Source organism: Globicephala melas, chromosome 3, assembly GCF_963455315.2.
Source record: "Globicephala melas chromosome 3, mGloMel1.2, whole genome shotgun sequence".
Classification (NCBI taxonomy): Eukaryota; Metazoa; Chordata; class Mammalia; order Artiodactyla; family Delphinidae; genus Globicephala; species Globicephala melas.
Window position 1 is genome coordinate 72,500,728 of NC_083316.1, and position 26,293 is coordinate 72,527,020.

A 26,293-nucleotide genomic window follows, 5' to 3' on the forward strand; every position below is an offset into this window, starting at 1 on the left:
TTTTCCAGGGAGCTAATTTGTACCAGATTGTTAGGATATAACCAGACATACATTTCTAGTGTCTGCTTTTTTTTTTTTAAAATTGTGTGTTACAAATACTCCAAAACTAGAGTTAAAATAAACAAAAAGTTGAGTCAGGAGTACTTCTCATTTAAAAAATAATCCTGGAATTTTGGAGTAGAAAGAGACTTTAGAGTTTATTTTTTCCAACTTCCTCCTCCTACTAATGAGGGAATTAGTCCCAGAAGGGTAAACTGACTTGTTTAGAGTCCATAGCTTGAAAAAGAAAAAAAAAAGGGAAAAGGTTTCCTTTTCTTCTATACTTGGTACAGAAAGTACTCAATAAATAATTACCAAGAGGGAAGTCAGCATGGCATGAGATATGTATTATTGTGAATTTATTAATTAGCATTTTGGTTCTTCTGTAATTGACTAAGGAGACTGGTTAAGGTAAGTTTTTCCCCATGAAATAGAGATACTGGGAGCATGCAAGTTCTTATCCCAGATCCTGACATTCGCCACAATGATGCCATCCTGGGAACACTCCTGGGCAGAAATTTTCAAGACGATTTAACGTACACACCTTTGAAATAAAAGGTTTGGGGAGGGGTATATTTCATTTGAAAATAAAAACAATATTCTGATTTGATTTTGAGCACAGTATTCATTTTTTAAAATCCAAGAAACATTAATGACATTTGCATTTCCTTTTTAGAAGTTGAGAGATTTTGAGGCCTAAGTCAGCTACTTTTCTCCTTACAGCACCCCTCTGTTGTTTTGGAATCAATCATTCTTTCTTTCAACAATTATTTATTGAACATTTCAGGCATATTCCAGGCATAGTGGTAGTTTATTAAAACATTAAGTTAAAAAGACTTGGTCTGTGTCTGAAAGAGGAAGGGAATTTATTCCTTGAGAGGTTACAGTCCACTATTATTGCTCCAAATTTTCCCTTGCCATCTATACTTTCCATTATAAAATTTGACATAGTAGTCATATAGTAGAGAAAATGATAGATAGAAATCACAGGAGTGTTTCACTGCATTTATTTATCCATTTATTCAACAAGTATTTATTGAGTACCTCCAATAGAGACTTTGAGAGTACCTACTGTGTTCCAGACACTGGGCTGTGTGAGTGTGGGGTATACCAGTGAGTAAAACATTAAGTGATCCTGCCTTCATAGGGATTACATTCTAGTGGGTGACACTAACAATGACCAAGAAACATAAGAAATAAACAAATGACAGAGCATGTTAGAAAATGACAAGCACTGTTTAAAAAAGAAACAGAAAGGTAGAGTAGGGAGATCACATATGTGGGAAGGAGAGAAGAAAAGAGGGTGTAATTTTAAATAGTGTGGTCAAGAAAGGTCCCATTGTGAAGGTTACTTTTGAAGAAAGACTTGAGGGTAGTCGAAATAAAAATCCAAGAATTAGGGTAACCATAGGGTTTGAAATTTTACATTTATTTTAAGTCTATTTTGTTATATGTGTACTTCCTGACCAGAGGATGCAGATGATGGTAGCCTCAGAGCTTTTTTTCTTCTCTTTCTTTTCTCTCCTATTAGCTTTGACTTACACAAGGAATGGTATTTCCACTCTATTTTCTCTTTTGTACTTAACTAAAATAAATGTATTTCATATGATTTTTGTCCATCTGTAAGAACAGAGTTTACTTTGAGAATTTCCTCTTGACAGTCCGATGCAGTGTGTAGCATAATTTCATATAATTCATTGTTTCTTATAAACATAAAAATCCATGTATTGCCATTTTTAGAGTGACTTAGTCATCTCATTTTGGGCAACAAATCAAATTCTTTTCCCTTTGAGTCATTGAATCGTCGATTCAGATAAGAAAATGTTTTATTTTCTTAATATTCTTGAATGACTTTAACATGATTTTAAAATAAAAGTATTTGTTTCTTACAGATTGTATTTCTGGCATCTGCATATGCAAGTCCCCAACTCACGGAGGAGAGCTGTTCAGCCGTGGCTGCTGTCATACATTACCTGTATCTTTGCCAGTTTAGCTGGATGCTCATCCAGGTTGGTACCTCCTTTCCTCCCTCTGCCCCCTTCAGCTTTCCAATGTGTCTGGATGGAGTGGCCTTTATATCTGATATTCTTTATACTGAAATGGAAGCAATTCCATATATCCGTCACTGCATTCCCAGGAGATCAATGCAAGAGAAACCTTATAAGCTGTACAACATTAGAAAGTGTAGTGAATTTGAGGAAATGAAAAGAAATCTAATAGAGTTGGAAATAAGAGAATGGTAGGAGATGAGGCCCTATAAGGCACAGTAAGAAATTTTAACTTTTTTTCTATGAGAAGTCATAGAATTATTTTTAAGCAAGAGAGTGACATGATGAGATTTGGATTTTAGAAGGAACTCCCTGTTTGTAGTGAATTGAGTTCAGCAAAGAGTTGACATGGGAGCCAATTAAGTAGCTTTAGCTGTATTCAGGGGAAAGAACGTGGTGGTGTGAACCAAAGGGAGCAGAAGAGACAAAGGGAAGTGAACAGCTTCTAAGAATTGTTTTTTTAAACTAGAACTATAGGATGTAGAGATTGGTTATAAAGAACGCAGAAGGTGGAACCGAGGATGTCACCCAAGTTTCTGGCATGAATGAATGGGTAGATAGTGGTGCCTTGAACTAAAATAATGATCCCTGGAGACTGGGAGAAGATGATGGGTTATTTTTAAGGACATGCTGAGTGTGAAGTTCTTGTGAGATCTCCAATGGAGACTCAGGGAGAAGTGGAATATGCAGAGCTAAATCCCAGAACAGAGGTCCATGCTAGAGAAATACATTAGACAATTACTGACTTAGAGTTGGAAAATGGAGCCATTGCTTTGGAAGAGATCACTTTGGGAGAGGGTACAGAGTGAAACCCAAAGAGATCTAGCATACTCTCCTGAGGAACTAGTAAGGGCTGGGGAGAGATTTGAACTCTCCTTTTCTGACTAAAGTCCCAAATTCTCTCTATTGTCTAATGCTGATTTGCTTGATAAAGAAGGTGATGTGAGAGTTGGATCCACTTAAGCACTATTAATTTCACTAATTCAATAGCTCAACTAAGATGCTGCCTTCGAAAGTGATTTCTGCATGGTGGTATTGTTCCATCTTTCACGTGATAGAAATAGTTTCATATGTGTTTCTGAGTACGCAGGTGAAGTATACTATGTAAACAGATGCATTCAGGCTCTTGCATATTCTTTTCTCTTGTTGAATAAGAAGGATGTGGGATGTCTACCATCTGGCAATATTGGAGGAAGGTGAGGTGATACTATTAATAGAGAATACCATACAGATTCAAGGAAGGGATCTTTTCCCAAGTATCATATTATAGTTGTCTCTGAAGCAGAAGAAAACTGAACTGTTTAGTTAATAGAACTACTTGGAACAATTGGAGGCCTGCATCTGGGTTTGAATTCTGGCTCTGTTATTATCTTTGTAACCTTAATCAAGTTATTGACTCTCTCCAAGGTTTGTTTCTAAATCTGCATATGGAGATAATAATTCCTACCTCATAGAATTATTGTCTTATAGCTCTTTGAGCAGCTCTAATTATGGAAAATTTATGGTGTTCTCCAGTCCCCCACCAAACAATTAAAAAATAAATCTAAACCATACAACATAAAATAAATACTTGCTGAAATTACAATAGCATTTGCAAGATTCTCTGACTCCCTTTAGTAGTTTATCTAAGTTGAACTTTTTATGTGTGCCCTGTGTATGTTGTCATTTATCTTCCTGAACTGAGGTCCATAGCGGTTTGCTGAAGGTCTTTGTCCATGTCCCTGACCTATTCAGTTCTTGATGAATGATCTGGATGAAAACACAGGGAGCTGTCTTATCAGGTATGCAATGATACAGAGCTGAAACAAGCTAAAACAGCAAGCTGCCTGTGTTAAGAGTACAGGTAGAACAAATATAGAAAACCTGTACTGCGACAGCTTGAAAATGAGAGTGCAAGAGGCATAATCTGATGGGGGTTAATGTAAACAACTTGAAATTTTAATTTAACCCAAACTCAGTAGCAATCAAATGTGTGACCAGATTACTTAAACCATAGCAACTACGGTAACTACAAAAACAACACAGACCTGGGTTACATTAATAACAGTATGAAGGCAGCTGGGGGAGCCATGTTTAAATTATAATCTACAATAGTCAGACAACCCTGGCTCCCTGTAACCACTTTCAGCAGGAATATTAACCAGCCAATGAGAAGTTGGAAGACAGTCCTATAAGAAACTTGGAGGCAGCTGGAGACAACTAACCTGGAAAGAACTTAGTGAGATGTGATGGCTGTCTACGGATACTGGGAGGGCTGCTACAGGAAAGAAAGAATGGACTATATAGCTTCATCTGGAAGAACCAGAACAAATGGGTCAAAAATTAGGGAAGCAAATTTTGAATCACGTTAAGAACTTTTATAGTCAGTAAGAATTTCAAAGTTGAAAAAGCTATGTCTAAAAGTAGAGAACGTCCAATCACTGAAATATGTTCAAAATGGGGGAAATGACCAACTTTCAAATATGTTGTAGACAGATTTCCTGCTTTAGGGGATGGCATATAAAATTTCATCCAGCTTAATAGAGATTGCTGTATTCTGTATGTCTTCTTCCAGTTTTGAGTAAATATGATTGTGGCTGATGCACATTTAGTAAACTAATTAGATTTCTGTATGGCTGATGGTTTAGGAAAACTATTTAAAGTACCAGTGAAGTTTAATGTGTTTCAGATGGTACACCACACACTTTCATGGTTTGTGGTGTGACCACAAGGGAAAAATTCAATAACTTCTGATTCTAGGTAGGTTACTTCTAATGAGTTACTTTGTGGTCAGAGGTTGTCGCCTTTACTAACCTGTGTTTTCCTGTTTATAAAATACTGTCTGCTAAAATCTTTTTTTTTTAATGAGAATTCGTTTTTAAAACATTATTTAAAAGATAAGACTACTGTTAATCCAATCTTGTTAGTCAAACAGTTGAAAAAATTGAAAGAATATTAACATTTCAATAATTCTACTTTGTATTTCTAGCAATGTAGGAGAGAAATTGATATATGTATGTGTGCATAGCTTATGATGAAAAGTTAATCACTAACTTTTAATCATTGAGCTAAGCATGCAAGAATTATTTATTTTGATCTGTATTATATCTTCAATCTTAGAATAAATACATTTAAATGAATTTATCTTGAAAAGTTATTTTACTTTTACATCATACTTTTAATACATTGTAGTAAAAAGGGATTCTATTTTAGAGTAGGTAAAGAGCAATTTTGTTGGTAAACATGTTACATAACTTCTCTGAGCCTAGATTTTCTTATTGAATGATTAGATTTGTAATAACAATACCTCTCTTTGAGGATTGTAAAAAGACAAAATGAATGAATACATGGAAAGAGCTTGGAATGATTCCTGGTACAGACTGCACACTCCATACGAATTTACCCATATTATCGGCTAAGCAAATATGTAGACTAATAATTCTTAGATTTTGAAACATGTTGAAATACTCTGTTTTTCCAGTATAATTTACACTTTTTTTTTTTTTTTTTTTTGGCAAAAGAGAATTAGCTTGATATAGGAGAACGAGAGGGCTGACAGTGTGAGGCAGACATGAGCTGAAAAGCCTTAGCAAGCTGATAACCTCTAACCTCTTTACTGAAGTGCACGTGTGGCTCATAGCAGGCTCCAGACCAGAGCTGGTGGCCTTTACTGTTTCTTTAGACGTCCCCTTTCCTGAGTGTTTCTTTAGGCTTCCCCTTTCTTTGACAGGGAAGTCACACTGTGCATGATGGGAATAGAGTAACAAATTATTTTGCATATTTTTTTAGAAGTATACAACTCACAAATTCCTTTTTGCCCATGGAAATTGAGTTAGCCTTCTGTTTGCTCTTCATGTAAGATCACTCGGAAATTACTGAAACAGCAGGGTTATGTCTACTCTAAGAAAAATTGACAGTGAGAATTTAAGCTCTCATGGTACTTTTGCTCTGTTTTCCTAGTTATTGTTCTAACTTTTGTTTCTTTTTTCTGTTTTGATTGGCTTTCATTTTAGAAATAGCATATACTAATTGTACAAAACATAATCAAACACTATAGAGAAATATTAAATGAAAAGTACATCTATTTCTCCCTCTTTCATATGCTCTCCACTCTCTGCTCTACCCTCAACCCTACTCCCAAAGTTAAACACTGTTAATGGTTTCCTGTGTATGCCTCCAGATATATTCCACAAGTATATAAATATTTATAAATATATAAAGAAGCACATGTGTGTGTTTGTGTGTATATAGTGTATATATGTTTATAGTGTGTGTATATATATATATATAAATATATATATATAAGTTTACCCCATACTGATATACTTTTTTTTCTCTTCTATAATATGGTTATTCCATAATTTTTTTCTGATTCCTATTAATGAAATGCTGGTTATTTCCAGTTATTTTTGCTATTATAAACAATGTTTCTTCGAACATCCTTACACTCTGAATATTTGTCTACTTACAGAATAAATCCCTAGAACTAATGTCTTTGCTCTTAACATCTACGTGAAACATGCTGCCAGATGGATTGCCAGACCATGTGTGAATTCATGCAGGAAATAAATCACAAGTAAATTATTTGAGATATTAGTATTTAATATAGGTAAATAGAAACTTAATTTTGCCTGTATATTCATTTGGCCCAGTTTTATGATCATTTCCTGTCACCAAGTTAAATTATATAATAATCTGCTTCAGTTATGATCAGTATCCAAGCCTGGATTGTCCTTGCAGTCTGTTCATTTCATGCCAAGGGACACAGCTTACTCAAAACTATAACATTTTATTTTGAAACTAAAGCTTACTTGAAGAACATATTTCTTAAATGGTAGAATAAAGTTAGAAATCATTTCACAGTTGTACTTGAGCATTCATAAGGAAAACAGACTGGTAATTATCAAGATAAAAATGATATATCCAGGAAATACTGAATTCTCCAATCCTCACAAAGCCTTGTAAAAATTGTTAAAAGGGAGGATAACTGGAACAAGGACACATGGTAACATTTCTTAGACTCTCCTCTGAAATGAATGACTAAGAACGTATGGTGATGACAGAATTAATAGCATCCGTGATCTCTGACTGAACTTGATGCTATATATCAGTGCATGGTTTCTGGTGACACAATTAATAACCAAATATTAAACAACAGGCTAGATTCCAATCTTATTCCACACATCATAAAAATGTATGGGATTCAAGCAGCCTATTTTAACTTAAAAAAAGAAAAGGCATTTCTCCTTTATATTTTATACATATAATATGTATTATATTAGCATATATTATATGAGCAAACTAATGAATCTGTGTTTATGGAGCATAGGAAAGCATTTATGACTTATTACCATCAAACAGTTAACGCAGTATAGCTTCAATTTTCCTGTGCAGACGCTTGGAAGATAGTAGCGGTAATCGAAAATGTTACTCTAAAAATAAATAGACATGTACGTATACGAATGTAAGTAAATATGCTTATAGACACACCATCTTTTAGTTTATTCCTATCTATATTTGAACTAAATTGTATCTGGGTAATTCATTTGGTTGGTTTGCATCTTAATCAGAATCAGTTTAAATTCTAACAGCCTCAATTCCCAATTCTGAGAAATACGCTTCTCCTGTCTTCAGTTTCCTCCTGTATTAATAATAATAATAATAAAACTTAGGAGAGCAGTTGTCTTTATTAAATGAGATATAGCTTAATGTGGGGTCTACATTTATTAACCAATTAGTAAATACTGATTCCATTCTTATTCTCTTAAACTGTTGTATTTAACATTTGCAAGTTTCCACCAGTTTAACATTGACCCCCTTCATTAGGAGTTCAATCAAATCAATTCTACAATTCTTTCTGAGAAGGTAGTATATAAATAAATAAACTCAATAACTAAACCAAATTATGAAATTGTTATTAAATTCAATGAAAACTTAAATATTGAAATTGTGTACATCTTCGTTTATTTGATACTTCTCAATAAAGATTGTATGCAGAGCATTTTACTAGGTACTACAAGGTATACAAACATTAATCTACCATAGCTCACAGATATGTTTCAGCCATTTCTATTCTGATTAAGCCCTTTATAAGTTCTCATTTAGTGCTGGCAAAAAGTGGAGAGGGAGAGAGAATGGGTTATCTCCATACTTGAACCAGGAAAATACATCTCCACTGGCACATACAATGAGTGCGGGAAAATGAGGACAAAAAAATAAGCTCTCATGGAAACAATAATATTGTCAGCATTTGTGTGACTTTCTATGGAAATAAATCTTAACCTTAGCCTTCACAAGATGCTTTGTTCTATAACTAACCCAAATATGAAAAAGCTATGTTTTTCTCTCGCTGCCTCAGCTTCCTTATCTCTAAATAAGATGTCTTGAGATGGTCCATAAGAGGGTTCTAACAAAGTGTTTAAAGCCTAGAGATAGAAATGTAACTGGAGACCTAGGTACTGAAATTTCGATTCACATTTAGTCTTTAGCAATAAATATGTAAGTGTGGTAAGCTGTGCTCAGTCAGTATGAAGCATGTTGGTGAGAGTGACACCTTTAACTTATACTGAATTTTCATAATTCTTTTAGTTCTAACATTGGATAAACACAGATACTGAGGCACATATGCTATATATCTGGCAACATAAAAATATTATGCAAAGATAATGGTCTCTTGATACTCTAACCTTCGATTACAAAGGAGGAACCACGATTACAGGGAAAGGAATGTATCTCAAATGTTCCACTCCCACCTTATTGTGGAGAATGGCAGTACTGGAGCTTTTAACCCAAGTGCTTCAGAGGAGCAATATATGCCTCAATGTTTTTAGAACAATGAAGAAAAACTAAGTTAATCCAAGCAAACTTTCAAATCATAAAAGGAATAATAAGCATATAGGCTAACTCATTGAACCCAAGTTCTGTAAGTACAGTTGGACCTCAAGGAGCTGTGAGCAGGAATGGAAGGCTTTGTCCCTTCTTCTTCTCTACAAACACACTTTCTCTCTTCACTGTGCCTTTGGCTACTCCTACCACGAAAGTTCATATGTTTTCTTTTCTCAGTTGACCAGCTTAACTATCACAAAATTTCAGGGAACTCAGTGAGAGATGATTGGTTCAGCCTGGGTCAGGCTTTGTCGCCAGATCCACAGCTGTGGGCAGAGGAACAGGGTCATGAGCCCACCCTGCATATGTTGGCAGGGGGTGGGGGAAGGTAAGGAGGGAGACAGGGTTCAGAGAAGAGTGCTGATGGCCTAGGCATACATCCCAAAATATACCTACCATACATACTATATTAAAATATTTTAAATTTCAAGTAAAACTTGAAGTGAGTTAGTCAACACAAGTCTTAGGTTTAGGCCATATGGTATTTCCAGAATAGTTAGATGTTGTTTCATTACATAGTGTTTCCATTCTTTAGCAAAAAAAAAAAAAGTCATATAGTGGTAAATACTGTCCCTAGAGTATACCTCAATGATTGGATTCTTTTGAGAAGGAAAGAGATTTTTTTTTTTAATTAACAAAAGCTTATGACATTTGGAGCTTGATTTGCTTAACTGAGTATTCAAGAATCAGTGACCCTGTACCTTGAGCTCTTTAGAGCAGAAGCATTGTGTGTGTACATCTAACAAGCAATTACATTTGTCTCAGTCTTATCTGAGGCTGTGGTAAAGGTCAGACGGTTGCTGAAACGTTCAGTGATTCTAAAAAGTGTAAAAGTGGACATTTTGGAAATGCCCCAATCTTTATCATGATGAATCAACTTACAAGTCATTTACCAATCTGTGCGCTCCTTCCTGATTCTTCCACCGACTGCACCACTGAGTTACCATGTTATAAGGATACATACAACATCGATTTAAAATAAATAATCCGTACTTTTATTTTGGAAATGGGTTAATCATCCTTACTTTGCATGAATTTTCATTCTCTTAACAGGCAGTATTGACCACTCCAGCATCAGACACTTGATACAGACCCACCTATTTGAGTCATGTCCCTACACTAATAATAGAAAGGAGGAAAAAAGCCTCTTGGACCTAATAATTTTTAAAAAGAAGTTAGAACAAATTTACATAAGCAGCAACTCAAAACATCCTCCATAATTTCAGATAGATGCAGATGTACATAAAGATATGGAGTGCTGACGGGAAATAAAATTCAGAGACAAAAATCTTCAAGTAACCAAACATTTTTATCCTTTCCTGGTTTAGGCCAATCAATACTAATCCTTCAAGGCTACTTTGGTTCAGATAGAATCTTACCTGGAAGCCTCAGTAAACTATCTGAAAGCCTTCCTAGGAACATTAGGCATGTTGTTTTTCACATAGAAGAGTTTCCATTGTATCACTGCTTACTTTTGGTCTCTATTTATCTTTTGTTTTTCACACTGTCCGACATCCTAATAGGAGATTTAAGTGAGGTGGTCACATTTTTTAGTGCTGACTATGTGCTTAGCACTTTATATGTAGTGTCTTATGTAATCTTTGTAATAGCTTTGTTGTACACATGAAGAAACTGAGATTGTTGTCACTTGCTCTGGGATTGTTGTCACTAATGTATAAAAATATACATATATGATTAATCTGTACTCACACTTCACAATATGAAATTGAGAAGGGGGTTTATCTAGTGGATAAGCATCATGTGTGAAATATATATGATATGCCTTTCAATGTTGTTTCTGTAATAAAAGATAATTAAACATAAGTGATCTCATGGGAAAAGAACACTAGAAGGCAGAATATGTAAGTTCTAGATTTGGCTTATATACATGCTAGGTGTGATTTGGGGCCAACAGTAACATTTCCAGGCCTCGGATTCCTTCTTCTATTTATCTAATATATCCCTTCATCCCCCTCACTCTTTATATACACTTGTCCCTTTTATATATATATATATATATATATATATATATATTTTTTTTTTTTTTTTTTTTTTTTTTTTTTTTGCGTTACGCGGGCCTCTCACTGTTGTGGCCTCTCCCGTTGCGGAGCACAGGCTCCGGACATGCAGGCTCAACGGCCATGGCTCACGCGCCCAGCCGCTCCACGGCATGTGGGATCTTCCCGGACCGGGGCACGAACCCGTGTCCCCTGCATCGGCAGGCGGACTCTCAACCACTGCGCCACCAGGGAAGCCCCCTTTTATATTTTTATCTTAAGAAGATAAGAAATAACATATAAAGTATGATATAAATTTAAATGTTTTCCTTAATGATTTCTTCCCATTTGTTTGGAAAGTAAGATTCAAGAAGGTAAATACCCCTACCACCTCTGTTACTGTTATAGCCCCAGTGCCTAGACGGGCCTTTGAAATGCAGTAAGCACTCAATAAGCATTTATCAAGCGAATGAATGAAAAAGAGAGAGTGTAAATTGAGAAAGGAGAATGGCCGCAAAGCCTACCCCATCACAGTACATTTTTCTCTGTGCAAACATTTTCTGTTTACTTGTCTGTCTCCCACTTGGGACTGAGACTGGGGCTGTTGTCACAACTATATCCCCATTCCCTGGAACAAGTGTCTGACTCTACCACGTGATCAACCCTCAATAAGTAAACATTGTTTAAAAGTCTGGGACATAGGGCTATTTACTTCATTATCATCATGAAGCTGTTCATATAGAAAGTACGTTTGAGTATCTGTGTGTTTCTTCAAAGACATTGACAGAACAATCACAGACGATTATGACTGAGTCAAATCGTCATAATCAAAACAAATTAAGCAAAATATAAAGTACAGTAAATAAACTAAGTATTTACTAATGTTTTCGGACTTTTGAGATACCCTGAATTTCTCGGGTATATGAAAAAAATGAATGTGTGAACTGACTTAAAAAATCAAATCAAAACTATAGTTATTGAGTAGAGCCTGCCCCTTTATTGATCTGTTGTCACTCTTTATGCCTAAGCCAGGTGAGTGTGTTTCCTGTGCCACTAGACCAGAGCCTGTTCATCTCATGTTCTGCTTCTTTCCGTAGTCTGTGAATTTCTGGTACGTGCTGGTGATGAATGATGAACACACAGAAAGGCGGTATCTGCTGTTTTTTCTTCTGAGTTGGGGACTTCCAGCTTTTGTGGTGATTCTCCTCATAGTTATTTTGAGAGGAGTCTATCATCAGAGCATGTCGCAGATCTATGGACTCATCCACGGTGACCTGTAAGTACATCCAGGCAGAGCACACTGCCTCCTCAGCCTTTCTGTATCCAGGCAGCTTTACTGGTAGAAGGTGGGAGCAGTTGACTAAGGGGTCTGACTGAAGGAGCACCATGAAGACCTTTGCCTTCCTGCCACACCTTCTAAATCTCTAATTATCTCTATAAATAAGAAACTATTGCCTCTCCAGTCCCTTTGATAGGTGCAGTTTTCTCAGGTGAATTGGTGTATCAAACAGTTCACAGCAATTTATACTTTACCATAATTTAGTTTGTTAGATTGGGGCAAACAGAAATACCTAGTGAAATCAGAGAACTATGAAAATTTTGGTGAAGAATAGAATCAGTGACAAATTTTGAGTGTGGCATGTTATCTAAGGAGTCTGATATTTGGGGCAGGTGGATGGGGAGCACGGCAGGCACCATCATTCATAAAATCCCTAAATACCAAATCAGAGTGAATGGAGAGTGTCTGCAAAAGTACATGGGAAGGAGGCAAGGTCAGCTGGGTCCTTCTGATAGATTCTTATTAAAGTACACTGTAGTCTTGAAATCTAACGGATCTTTATACACACATATATATGCACGCCTTAATCCTGAATCTGGTATCTTACAGCTTTGAGGACCACTCAGCCCCTTTTATTGACTCCACATTAAAAAAAAAAGACAACTTTGGGTAATAAAGCTTAATCAACTCCCTTGGTGTAATGAGGATTTAGAGGAAAAAGTAACATTTCTAAATAAGAAAGAATAGCCTATTAATCAACACTTGTTATTGATGTATGCAGATACACTTCACACGTGGGCAATCGCAGACGAATATCCCATACCACATTAAACCAAAGGAGATGAGCTATGTAATACACACACACCCATTGAGATACCATATATAATAATTTAGTCTTTTTATTGCAATTCAGTAAGATTCCCTCATACTGATTAATTTATAGCATTACAACAATAGTATTGAAATATAGTATTCTATTTTGTTGATATAAAATTCTAAAAGCCTGATCTTCTAGAAGGGAATGGTTGTGTCTTTTCACAGTTATATTATGACATATTACTACTCCTGGCATTAATTTAAACCTTGGGCTGCCAGGATTAATTTCAGAAAGTTCTGCATCTTTCTTTGTCAAGTACAAAGTAACCATGAGACAAGTCCTGGTGGCCAGTAGCCATCTCTTTCATGAGCTCCCTGGCAAGATCGGGGTTATTTGGCAGCAGTTTTAGCATCACATGTATACACACCCAGTCTGGATAAATGGGTGTGTATCACCCAATGAAAGTGATGTTAGCTAGAAGAAACTCCCTCTTGATGCTTCTAAAAGGATTTTTAAGAGAGAAATAAACTGTTATACAAGAATGTCCAAATCAACTGACTCTTAAAATATTTGCCTTCTGAGGCTTTTGCAGAAAGTTCTTTATTACCAGCTCAACTATAATAAATGCAATGTAAAATACATTAACCTTTACCCAATCTTAAAATTATAGCCTTATTCAACCAAAAGTGACTAACCTTTGTAAGTAGTATAGGTTACTTTTCTTCTTCATTCACATAGAATGTTCATGTGAATTTATTCCAGTTTTTAAGAAATTCTGTATTTTTAATATTACTTTAATCTCAATGTAAGAATAAATTACTGTGTTATTTTTGTAAAATATTGTATACTTATATCATCATTCAAAAACATGCCTTTTCTCTGGAGATGGTAGGATTTGTGGTTGTAAAATAACTGGACATCTGTTGTGCAGTGGTTGTTTTCAGTAATAAAACTTCCTTTTTAGTGAGGAATTTTCTTTAAGTAGATCTCTAATGTATTAATATGCTCAAGTTGTTATATTTACAATGTTTTTGCCAACTTTTGGAACCAAAATTATGATAATTTCGTAAAACCAGGAAGTTATTGCTCTTTTCCTATTAGCTGAAAAAGTTTGCAAATTTAGTGATATTTCTTCTTTATTATTTTGGAAGAAGTCACACATGAAGCCAACTAGGCCTCATTTTTTCCTTGTAGGAAGACTTTTAATTACAGATTCATTTTCTTGTAAACATATAGAACTATTCATATTTTCCATATGCAGTTCTTTCTGTGTCAATTTGATAAATTGTCTTTTTTTCTAGGAATGTTTCCATTCCATCTAACTATTCAAATTTTTTAGTGTTTGTAAGAGATCTGTAGTAATGAACCTTTTTTCGTTCTTGATATTGACAATTAGTGTCTTCTTTCACTATTTTTTCCTCTCCTCATCAGTCTTGCTGGGGTGTTTATGAATAGTACTGTTTTTTCCCAAATTCAGCTTTTGACTTCTTGATATACTCTATTGTGCATTTATTTTAAATTTCATTTCAATTTCATCAATTTCTAGACTTATCTTCTTGATTTACTTTTGGATTTTATCTGACTTTTCTCTTTCTTTATTCTATTTATCTTATTTATTTTATTTGCTTTGCTTACTATGTGCCATGTACTATGTATTTATTTTGTTTATTTTAAAAATTTTCCCCAGCTTTATTGAGATATGACTCACATATATAATTTTGTAAGTTGAAGGTGTGATGCTTTGATACCCACATCTATTGTGAACTAATTACCACAATAAGGTTAGTTAACACCTCCATCACCTCACATAATTACCTTGTGTGTGTGTGTGTGTGTGTGTGTGTGTGTGTGTGTGTGTGTGGTTAAGAACATTTAAGATTTCTTCTCTTAGCAACTTGCAAGTATGTAATATATTATTGTTATAGTCACCATGCTGTACGTTGGATCCCCAGAACTTATTTGTCTTATGCTAGAAATTTGTGCCTTTTGACCAATATCTCCCCACTTTCCCCATCCTCAGTTCATGGCAACCACCATTCTAATCTCTGTTTCTATGAGTGCAGCTTTTTTAAGATTCCTCATATAAGTGAGATTATATAATATCTATCTTTCTCTGTCTAAAGTACTTCACTTAGCATAATGCCCACAAGGTCTATCCATGTTGTTGCACATGGCAGGCTTTCCTTCTTTCTTGTGGCTGAATAATATTGTAGTGTATTGTATATATTGCAATATATATCTCACATCTTTATGCATTCATTCATAGACAGACACTTAGGTTGTTTCTATATCTTGGCTATTGTGAATAATGCTGGTGTGAACATGGGGGTGCAAATATCTCTTCAAGATCCTGATTTCATTTCCTGGATATGATAGTTCTATTTTTAACTTTTTGAGGAACCTCCATACTGTTTTCTGTAGTGGTTGTAACAATTTACGTTCCCACCGAAAGTATATAATCTTTATTATTTCCTTCCTTCTGCTAACTTTGGGCTTAGTTTTTTCTTTTCCTAGTTCCTTGAGGTGTAGAGTTAGGTTGTTTGAGATCTTTCTTTTTTCGTCATGTAGGCTTTTATCACTACAGACTTCATCTTAGAACTGCTTTTGCTGCATCCCATAAGTTTTGGTATAAGTTTTGGTATATTGTGTTCCATTTTTGTTTGTTTCAAGATTTTTTTTATTTCCCTTTTGATTCCTTCTTTGACCCATTGGTTGTTTAGGAGTGTATTGTTTAATTTCCACATATTCGTGAATTTTCCAGTTTTCTTCCTGTAATTGATTTCTAGTTTCATACTATTGTGGTTGGAAAAGATACTTGATATGATTTCAGTCTTTTAAGATTTGTTAAAACTTTTTTGTGGCCTAATATATGATCTCTCCTAGAGAATGTTCTGTGTGCACTTGAGAGGAATGTATATTCTGTTGCTGTTGGATGGCATGTTCTATATGTCTTTTAGGTCCATTTGGTCTAAAGAATAGCTCAAGTCCAACATTTTCTTATTGACTGTTTGACTGGGTGATATATCCATTGTTAAAAGTGGGATGTTGAAGTCCCCTACTATTATTGTATTCTCGTCTACTTCTCCCTTCAGATTGGTTAGTATTTGCTTAGTATATTTGGGTTCTCTGATGTTGGGTACATATATATTTATGATTATTATATCCTCTTGATAAGTTGACCCTTTATCATTATATAATGGCCTTCTTCATCTCTTGCTACACCATTTGAGTTAAAGTCTATTTGTATGATGTAAGTATAGTTACCCCTGCTCACTTTCAGTTCCACTTGATGGAATATCTTTTCTCATCCCTTCTCTTTGAGCCCATATGTGTCCATAAAGCTGAAGTAAATCTCTTATAGGCAGCATATATTGGACCCTTTTTTAAAAAAAATCTACCCAGCCATTCTATGCCTTTATATTGAAGAATTTAATATATTTACATTTAGAGTAATTATCGATAAGGACTTACTAATACATCTTATTAATTGTTTTTTTGCCTATTTTATTGTTCCTTTCTTCCTTTTTCCTCTCTTGCTATTTTCCTTTTTGAATCGGTGCTTTTCCATGGTGATATGCTTTGATTCCCTTCTATCTTTTGTGTGTCTACTGAAAGTTTTTTGCTTTGTGGTTACCATGAGGCTTACGTAAAATATCTTATTGATATAACAATCTATTTTATTGGTCAACTTAACTTCATCTGCATACAAAAACTGCTCTTTTACTCCTCCCCTTTTCTTTTTTGGGTCACAATTTACCTCTTTTTATATTGTGTATTTATTAACAAATTAATGTAGCTATAGTTATTTTTAATACTTCTGTCCTTCAACTTTTTTAGTAGAGTTAACTGGTGAACACACTACCTAACTACTGTATCAGAATATTCTGAATTTGACTACATGCTTACCTTTACATGTATTGTATATTTTTATATGTTTTCATGTGACTAGTATCCTTTCATTTCAGCTTGAGGAACTCCTTTCAGTTTTTCTTGTAAGGTGGGGCTAGTGGTAATGAATTCCTTCAGTCTTTATTTCTCCTTAATTTCTTAAGGACAGCTTTGCCAAGTAGGGTATTGTTGGTTGGTAGGTTTTTCTTTCAGTGCTTTGAATATATCATCCCACTCTCTTCTGGGATACCTCTAAGGTCTCTGATGAGAAATCCACTGATGGCATTATGAAGGTTTCCTTGTAAGTTACAAGTTTTTTCTCTTACTGCTTTTAAGATGCTTTCTTTGTCTTTGATTTTTGACAGTTTTATTATAATGTGTTTTTCAGAGAAGATCTCTGTAAGTTGAGTTTGTTTAGGGACTTCTATTATTTATTCAGAAGTCCAATAAACATCTTTACCAGAATGACATGCAGCTATCTTATATTTAACAGGTTTAAAATTAATCTCTTAGGGCTTCCCTGGTGGCGCAGTGGTTGAGAGTCCGCCTGCCGATGCAGAGGACACGGGTTTGTGCCCCGGTCTGGGAAGATCCCACATGCCGTGGAGCGGCTAGGCCCGTGAGCCATGGCCGCTGAGCCTGCGTGTCCGGAGCACAGTGAGAGGCCCGCGTACCGCAAAAATAAATAAATAAATAATAATCTCTTAAATGTGTGCTTTGACCTACATTCCCTAGGAAAAGTCCACCATCTACCTAGGTACCCATGTTGTGAACTTGAGAGTTTTTCTACTATTTTCCCCTTACATTTCACATCCTATTAATCACAAATTGTTTCCTAGTCTAACTCCTAAATGTCTTCCTACTACTTTCTCATTTTCATCTCTTATTTCATCACCATCTCTTCAGTTCATTTGTGTCATCTTTGTCTTGTCTGTTGGGTTGCCTCTTAACTTGTGTTCTTATCTCTAATTTCTTCCTTTTACAGTCCATTCACTAAATTTTGAAAAATGGAAATAACGATATCACTCTGATGCTTAAAACCCAGGAGGTGCTTTTCATTACCATCAAGGTCATGGATTGTTAGGTTGTCCACGGTTTGACTCTAAACTATTGAACCAGCTTCTTTTAGCATCCTTCCCACCCATCCTTTCCAGTTATCCTTTGTAACTGAATCACTTGATATTTCCCATGGTCTCCTATGCATATACCTTTAACTATATCTTCTATGTCTCAAATACTTTTCTTTCTTTATATCTGCCAAAAAAATACCTATTTTTCCTCTAAACATCAACTTAAATATCAACTCTTTAAAGTGTCTATTTTCAGATTAAAACACTACCTCTTATATATAACCTTGGTAGACTCAGAACCCGTCATAAATCCTATGATTGTGCCAATCATACTATATTATGAATACTTGAGTAAGTTAGCTATGTAAATTGAAATTCATCCTGGAGGTCAGCAATTAATTACAGAATATATGGTAAAAATAATAAATTTATGAAGAATGTGGGGCTTAATTTACCCCTTGATGGAAATATCTGAACTGGAAAAAAGAAAAGCCTTAACAACCAAGGCAAGTTTACACAAATGTGGGTTTAGAGAAAACTTTCATGATTTCTCTATAATATATACCTAATAAAATCTTACACAGTAATATGGTTAGCGAATTGTATCTAAAATACCTGGAAGTCACCAAATGATACTAATGTCTCAACATTTTAAATACTGCATGAGGCATGTCATATCTTATGAGAAAAAAATCTTCTTATACATGTATAATAGATAAAATTCTAATTTACCAAGAGTAATGGATTTTTGAATCTAGATTTAAATCACACAACATGATTTAGAGAAAGGTTTTAAAGAGCCTATAAAATTTTAAATTTACTTTTGTCTATGAAGTAGAACACCCAATATAGACTTGTTACCGCTTCTTTGTCACTGAGCCGGTTAATGCTATGAAACTATGAAAAACTGTACTATACTCAAAGTTAACAGAAGAAGGCTTCCTATACCTTTAAAAAATTTTAAAGACATTTTCATCACTTTTTGAAAATTGTGCTAGAAATTCTTCTAGCTTTCTTTTTTATCGTATAATTGAACAGTGTTTAACTAAAGTAAAGCCAAAGTAAATGAAGTCTGTCCTTAATTGATTTCCATTGGTTACCAGAAGTAACTCTGTTGAGAGTACCTAGAGGTAGTCTCTATTGCGTGGTGTATATTTAGTGTCTTTGGAAGTAGCCACCGATTTTTCTTGGGTTGGCTTCTCAACTGCTCTAGGAAAAGGAACAATCTGAAGAAAAATCCCTAGCTTTATCATGCCAAATGCAGAGGAAAGAGAATACAGAAGGGTCAAGAGCCAGGGTAGAAGCCAAGGGAATATGGCCCTGAGACATTGTCCCTAAATAGATAATATGCTGTTAATCTGGGGTCACAGTTATGTGACTATGGAAGGATAGAGTAATTGAGAATGAGTGGCAGAGTCATGTCATACAGAGGGGAGGGGAGTGAAGACTTACTTATCTCCATATTCCTACCTCTGAGCTGTAAGACCCTGACATATTAATAAATGTCAGTAACAGTAAAAATGACATAACAAAAATGATAGGTTATTTTGTACTTCCAAAACAGTTGCTTTTTTCTCTTTCTTGCTAGGTCATATGAATTCAACTTTAAAGAAAATATCAGCAAATTGCTTACTGAATAACTATTATGTGCTAAGGCCTAAGTGAATTCTCTTCTATTTAAGCTAAGAATTTGTTTGCTCATGATGAAAAAATGCATAACTTAATTTAAAAATTTATTACAGTTTTTTAGTTTTTCAGTATTTTAGTTTCTTAATATTTTGGCATCATGTTTTATTTTAGATACTCTTAACAAATCTTAATTATAACCTATTCTGATTTTCCTGCTCCTGAACTGAATGACTTGTTTTATAAATAACTCAATCCTCTGAAAACAATCTAATTTTGCTAACTATATTAGGAGAAATGTTGTTAACGTAGAGGACAAATCTGTGTATTCTGAATTAGAACTAAGTAGGAGATACAGCTCTGTATGGGAAGTATGATATCATATGAGAGTCTTTATTTTCATTGAATTACTTAAAAAGAGAATCATGAAAAATATTTATAAATACAGGGAGCCTATTTACCTATCGTCTGAGGATTAGAGAAAATTGCAGTAAATCTATGGAAGAGAGATGTTGTCAGGATCTCTTCAAGGATTTTCTCAGGTGGGTGGTATGTTATTGCACACGGGTGTGTACACACACACACACACGCACAAATACATGAATAGAAATAGCAGCTTTCGACTCGCATTTTCCATTTATTCAGAACTCCAAATAAAAAAATATTGAGAGTATGCTTCTCCACAAAGTCTTAGAATCATAGAATCAAAGGGTTGGAAAACTTCCAGGCATGTCCTTAAAGGCATATCATGATTCAAAACCCTGTTCCAAGACTTGTTAGCTTCTTGAACTTCTTACTGTAAACATACTCAGTTTATATGACCTTTTATAGCTACTGATTATACAACTCATTCTACTACCCTTACCTCATTCTCTTAGCTTATGTTAGCTTTAGCTCTCCTAGCACCAGCCTCAGCTTTTCTGACTACTGCCGTATCTCTCCGAGAAAAATTCCAACTGATGCTTTGACTTACACCCCTCATGACTTCTCTTAAGTCCCTGGATCCTCTTCTTCACATGCAAGATGGAATCTAGGTGAAAAAAGAACTTTATAAAGCATTGGATCCAGTCTCCTTTACAATCCTTGGGTAATCTTTACAGCAATCCCTGACAAATGTTCATTCACTTTATATTTGAACTCCTCTATGAGAAAGCATGTATTTCCTCCCAGGACTTTCCACATAGAGTAGAAATCTTTTAGATGCTGGCTCAAAATCTAATTGCTGGATTCACACCAGAAAAAACCCTAAACATTTCAATTAAATAATCCTTCAGTTTGTCACTGTTATTTTGTTTCCAGGCTAAACATTTCTTATTTGTTCAAATATTTCCACATATAGCATGGTTTTGGATCTTTTCACTATCTTAGTAGCTCTCCTCTAAACTTGTTCTGTCTATCCATCTATATCCATCTTCTTCTCTTACATTTTATTTTGGAAAGAATTTTAAACACAGAAAAGTTGAAAAAATTGCCAGAGTTCACATATATCCTTCACTCAAGGACATATATATACATACTTATATAACCATAGTACAGTGATCAAAACCAGGAAATTAACTATGATAAAACACTATTAACTAAATGGCAAACCTTCTTCACATTTCACCAATTTTCTCCATCTTTGGAGACAAGCATATGATTTTATTAATGTACCTCAATATATTAATGTGATGTATGATATTATTAGATAGAGCATACCTACCATTCCTAGAAGAAATCCCTCTTGGTCATTGTATTATTTCTTTTTTTTTTTTTTTAACATCTTTATTGGGGTATAATTGCTTTACAATGGTGTGTTAGTTTCTACTTTATAACAAAGTGAATCAGTTATACATATACATATGTTCCCATATCTCTTCCCTCTTGCGTCTCCCTCCCTCCCACCCTCCCTATCCCACCCCTCCAGGCGGTCACAAAGCACCGAGCCGACGTATTATTTCTTAATATGGAGTTGGATTCTCTTTATTTATATTTCACTTAGTATTATTGTATCACTATTCATGAATGATGTTGGTTTATAGTTTTTTTTCTCCTTTGGACTGCCTTTATTTGGTTTAGGTAACAGTGTTTTACTTGCTTTATAAAAGGACTTAGGAAGTTTTTCTTCCTTTTAACAGTGCATGAGACAGTCTGGTCTCAAAAGGTTTGGTAGAATTCCCCTGTGAAATCATCTGGGCCTGTTTCTTTTTGTGGAGTTGTCCCTCAATAACTTTTTCTAGTTCTCTGTAGAAATTGGTCTGTTTAAGCTTTCTAAATCAAACGGGAACAATTTTGATAGTCTGTATTAAACTAGGATTTTATCCATTGTGTGTAGGTTTTCAAATTCATCTGCATGGAGGACTGAAAATCCTCATCACTTCTTTATGATATACCCACAAACATAAAATTCTGTTCTCCACAAATGGTGTCACCATAGTGACCTAGTTTGGCTAATGTCAGACAGCATGACAGAGTTCTTTATTAATTGCTTGTATCTGTGGATAATGAAGAGAAGGCATATAATAGCCTTAAAATGTGTCTAGCATACCTTTGCCATTATTCAGTTTAATTTGAATAATAATTACAAGGGTTTTTGTATTCTGTACCTGTGTCCCCATGATGTGGTGTATTACTTAAGATACACAAGCAAAATAAGTTTTCTTAGTCAAGTAAGAGAAGTTGCCATTAGAAGACAAAAGATGAGAATTATCTGTGATCAATTTAATATTCTAAGTTAAATGACCTGAGTCATTTTAATTACTGTACAAATTCATAGATAGATTACCTCCTTACTCCTTCTTTCCATAAGCATTCATTGAATACTATATAGGATAACCAAAAAACCAATTCTACCATGTCCTATATTTGAGTAAAAATTACACATTTTTTAATACTCATTTAAAATCCACCTGTAATATCCTTCTATGTAAAGGAGATAGCATCACCAAATAGCATTATCAGTAAAAAGAATATTTATTTAGTCACTCTAGCTGGTTGACACTTACAAATAAGCACCCATGGCCAGATGCAACTCTGACTCTTATTTCTAGTACACAGGCATCCAACTCTTAAGTAAGTGTCCTTAATATTTGGCACACCCAGGTACTGAAATGTAGGGACCTAAAAAAAGTGTACTTTAGCCAGTTCACTGTACTCACTCTGTGTAGGGAGGTGGCTGTAAAATTTTTCTTGATCGGAACACAGTGGAAAGAGCAGAGGCTTTGGAGGTAGATAGACAAGACGTCAACTGCTGGCTCTCCTATGTTCTAGCTCTGTGACCCTGAGCCGGTTACTCTCTGAGAGTTTGCTGTTCCCCATCTGTGGAACAGGTATAATAAAACCTGTGTGTCATAGGATTGTGATGTGGATTGAGTGAGATAATGCATGTAGAGAAAATGCATGTGCAGTACCTGGCATGGGGGTGGGGGGGGGTCAGTTCATGACAGCCTTGTGATGGGTCTGTGAATGTGTGTCACACGTGAAGTAATAATTTCATGTAATCTGTCAGACAAGCCTGGCTAAACGTTATTGACCCTATGAATTCCTGAAGGGCAGCTTATCATTTTACTACCTCCAGTTATTCTGAAACTATTATTTAAATTATTTCTATCATTTTCTTTTGCATCTTTGACATTAGGATTACAAATAATACACTCTTTAATATTTCTGAAACTCAGAAGCTTTTATCAAGCAAAGTCAGGACTTTGGTTTATTTTGCTTTCTTTTGTGTTTGTCATAAATGAGAATAAAATGCCTCTAAAGTTTGCAGTCGTCTATGATACTATCTCATTTGGTTTAGGTTGATATAACAGAATACCATTGACTGCTGGGTGACTTAAACAACAAACATTTATTTCTCACAGTTCTGGAGGCTGGAAATCCAGATCAGAGTGACAGCAAGGTCAGGTTCTTGGTGAGGGCCCTCTAGCTGGTCTTGTCCTCACATGGCCTTCCTTGGTGCATGCAGAGAGAGATCCTGTGCTTCCTCTTATCTCAGAGCATTAGTCCCGTCACAAGGCTCCACCCTATGACCTAATCTAACAGTAATTATTTCCCAAAGCTGCCATCTCCAAATATATCACATTGGGGGTTAGAGTTTCAACATATGAATTTGGGGAGAGGAGGAACACAAACATTCCGTCCATAGCTGGTATTTTTATAGTTTATCTAAATGTAAATACAATCTGAAGTGAAAGATTAAGTATCCATTTAGTTCCAGGGAGTCCTTTTTGGTAAGGCCACAAGTTGTAAAAAATAAGAGAACATAAGCTTCATTTATGTTGAAAGATGAGGAACTGAATCCTTCCATATCCAGAAACAACTAGATTTATTCTAATATTATTTTCGGACAGTAGTGTCATATAAATATTTTTATTTGTGATTACTTCAGTAGTATTAGTAATAGCTTTTTCCAAGTCTCAATACTTGTAACAATATTATAATAATATGTAACTTCACCTATAACTTCATATTAAAGGTATTTGGTATGTATTTTTCTACCTTTTCTCTATGTATATTCTAATATATGTATATGCACATGCTCATACCTACATAAATACGCACTCACAATGAAAACAGGATATATTCTGTTTTGCAATCTACTTTTTATTTATGGGACAATTTTTTATATCCGTATATATCAATCACATTTTGTACTGTAATGTTCTATTATATTTATTTCACCAAACTTCTATTGGTAGACTTTTGGACTATTTCCAGTTTTTCTTTAGAACATTGTAATGAATATCCCTATATACTTGTATACTTGTGTTATTGTTTGCCATAGGTGAATTTTGAGCAGTGGAATGGCTCATTCAAAGAAGACATATATAATTATTTACTTTAAAAGATATTACCAAAGCGTTTTCTAAAATGGACACATCTATTTACACTCAAATCACAAAATATGACAGAGCCTGTTGCTCCATGTTCTTGACAACTCTGGGCATTGTAAGTTTTTTTTCAGTGTTTGCCAACGTGAGGTAGGTAGGTAGGTAGGTAGATATATAGATAGATAGATATACACATACACACATAGACATATATGTTTATATATATACACATATATACATACATAGATAGGTATGTTTTATATGTATATATAGACATATATGTTTATATATACACATATATACATATGTAGATAGGTATGTTTTATATGTATATACAGATATATGTTTTTATATATATGTTTTAATAACATCATTTATTATGTATCAGACATCATCCTAAGTACACGTCTCATTTATATATCATTGCATACACTTATTTACCATTTTTATCTATTTTGTGACTTGCTTGTTCATCTTCCTCCATTAATGTTTCTGATTGTTCATGTTTTCCAATAATTTGAAGAGTAGTGTTTCCTTGTTTTCTTTTTGACTTTTTTTGGAGGTGAGGTGCACTATATTAGGGCTATTAGCTTTTGTCTCCCTTGAATTTTTATTTCTCTATTAACACATCTTTCTCCTATCCATTTGTAAGGAAAATTTACATTTTAATGTATGAGATAAGCTTTTGTGTGATATCAGATTATTTCAGAGAATTAGTTTAAATGTTTTGTGTGCTAATTAAATTTTCCAAGTACAATAATGGTACAGTTAACACATTGAGAACATTTAAAGTGATTTACTCAGGGTCAAAATGGTGAAAACGTGTTGCCACAAGAATCTCAGTCTGTGTTCATCCTAATTTATTAACTAGAGGCAGAATCAGGAAGAATAATGATTATGTTTTAATGCAGAGTGCTAAGAACTTAAGCATTTGAAATATCAAGCTGAATAAAGCATTAGGAAAGAGGTAATTGTAAAACTGCAGGAGGTGGAGTTGTAATGAGAGATGCTTGTGAATTGCATTTCATCTTGCTTATTTTCTTTAAAAATTTTACAGATGAAATGAAAAAATTGATCAGCTTTCATTTTCAGATGCTCTGCATTACAAGGTATTTTGCAATATATCAAAAACTCTCATTTGGAAGTCTAAGAAAGCTCATACAACCACAAATGGTCAATTGTGTATTAGTTCAGGAAATAAATCAGTTATTTATAGGGGAAGTTTTGTTGAAGTCTCTAATGGAAAAGGAAATGCCCACAAATATAAACAGTTTGTCCAACAGGATATTTAGTGACTTAAGAAAACCATTCCTGGCTCAAAAAGATTTTCTGACAGTTGATTTGGGGGTAATATTTTCTACTTTGTGGCTTTTCAGGAGCAAGGAATCTGCTTGCTTTTTTTTTTTCTTAAAATAATATTTTTTTAATTATAAAATTAATCATTGTTTTAGAAATTATGGAAAACTTAGAAAATATAATTTAAAAAATAAAAGTCAGATATATTCCCATCATTCAAATATTAGTACTTCTGTTTATATCTAGATTTATAGATTTTTATTATGTAAAATTGAGGTCACAAAGTTTTATCTCCTCCTTATTTCACTTAATGTCATATCATTAGAATTTCCCATGCCATTGGGTATACCTCCACATTTTTTTAATGACATCACAATATCTGTCTCAAGATGGACTTTATCATAGTGTGTTTACCATTCCCCAGCATTGGACATTTAAGTTCTTCCCTTTCCTCATTTTTAATATTTAAAAGGTCTGCAGTGTGTGTGCTGTGTCACATTTCTACGTCACAGATTTCCTGAAATGAAATTACTGGATTAAAAATATGAAATTTTTAGA

At 34.5% G+C, this 26,293-nt stretch overlaps 1 protein-coding gene and 1 long non-coding RNA gene across 4 annotated transcripts in view; one reads left to right on the top strand and one right to left on the bottom strand.

Annotated features, from left to right (window-relative positions):
• The window catches only part of ADGRV1 (adhesion G protein-coupled receptor V1), a 564,815-nt gene that overhangs the window by 392,708 nt on the left and 145,814 nt on the right, over positions 1-26,293 (top strand). The window contains exons 85-86 of the mRNA XM_060296007.1: positions 1,932-2,048; positions 12,046-12,224. Coding sequence (XP_060151990.1) covers positions 1,932-2,048; positions 12,046-12,224 — 296 coding nt within the window. The remainder of the gene's footprint in view (positions 1-1,931; positions 2,049-12,045; positions 12,225-26,293) is intronic.
• Positions 1,937-26,293, bottom strand: part of LOC115847586 (uncharacterized) — an 85,087-nt gene continuing 60,730 nt past the window's right edge. For 2 of the 3 annotated variants that reach the window (XR_009563420.1, XR_009563419.1), the window contains one exon: positions 20,302-20,658. This is a non-coding gene — a long non-coding RNA (uncharacterized lncRNA). Of the gene's footprint in view, positions 2,134-20,301; positions 20,659-26,293 lie in introns of those variants that run through there. The other variant, XR_009563421.1, reaches the window with a different exon arrangement.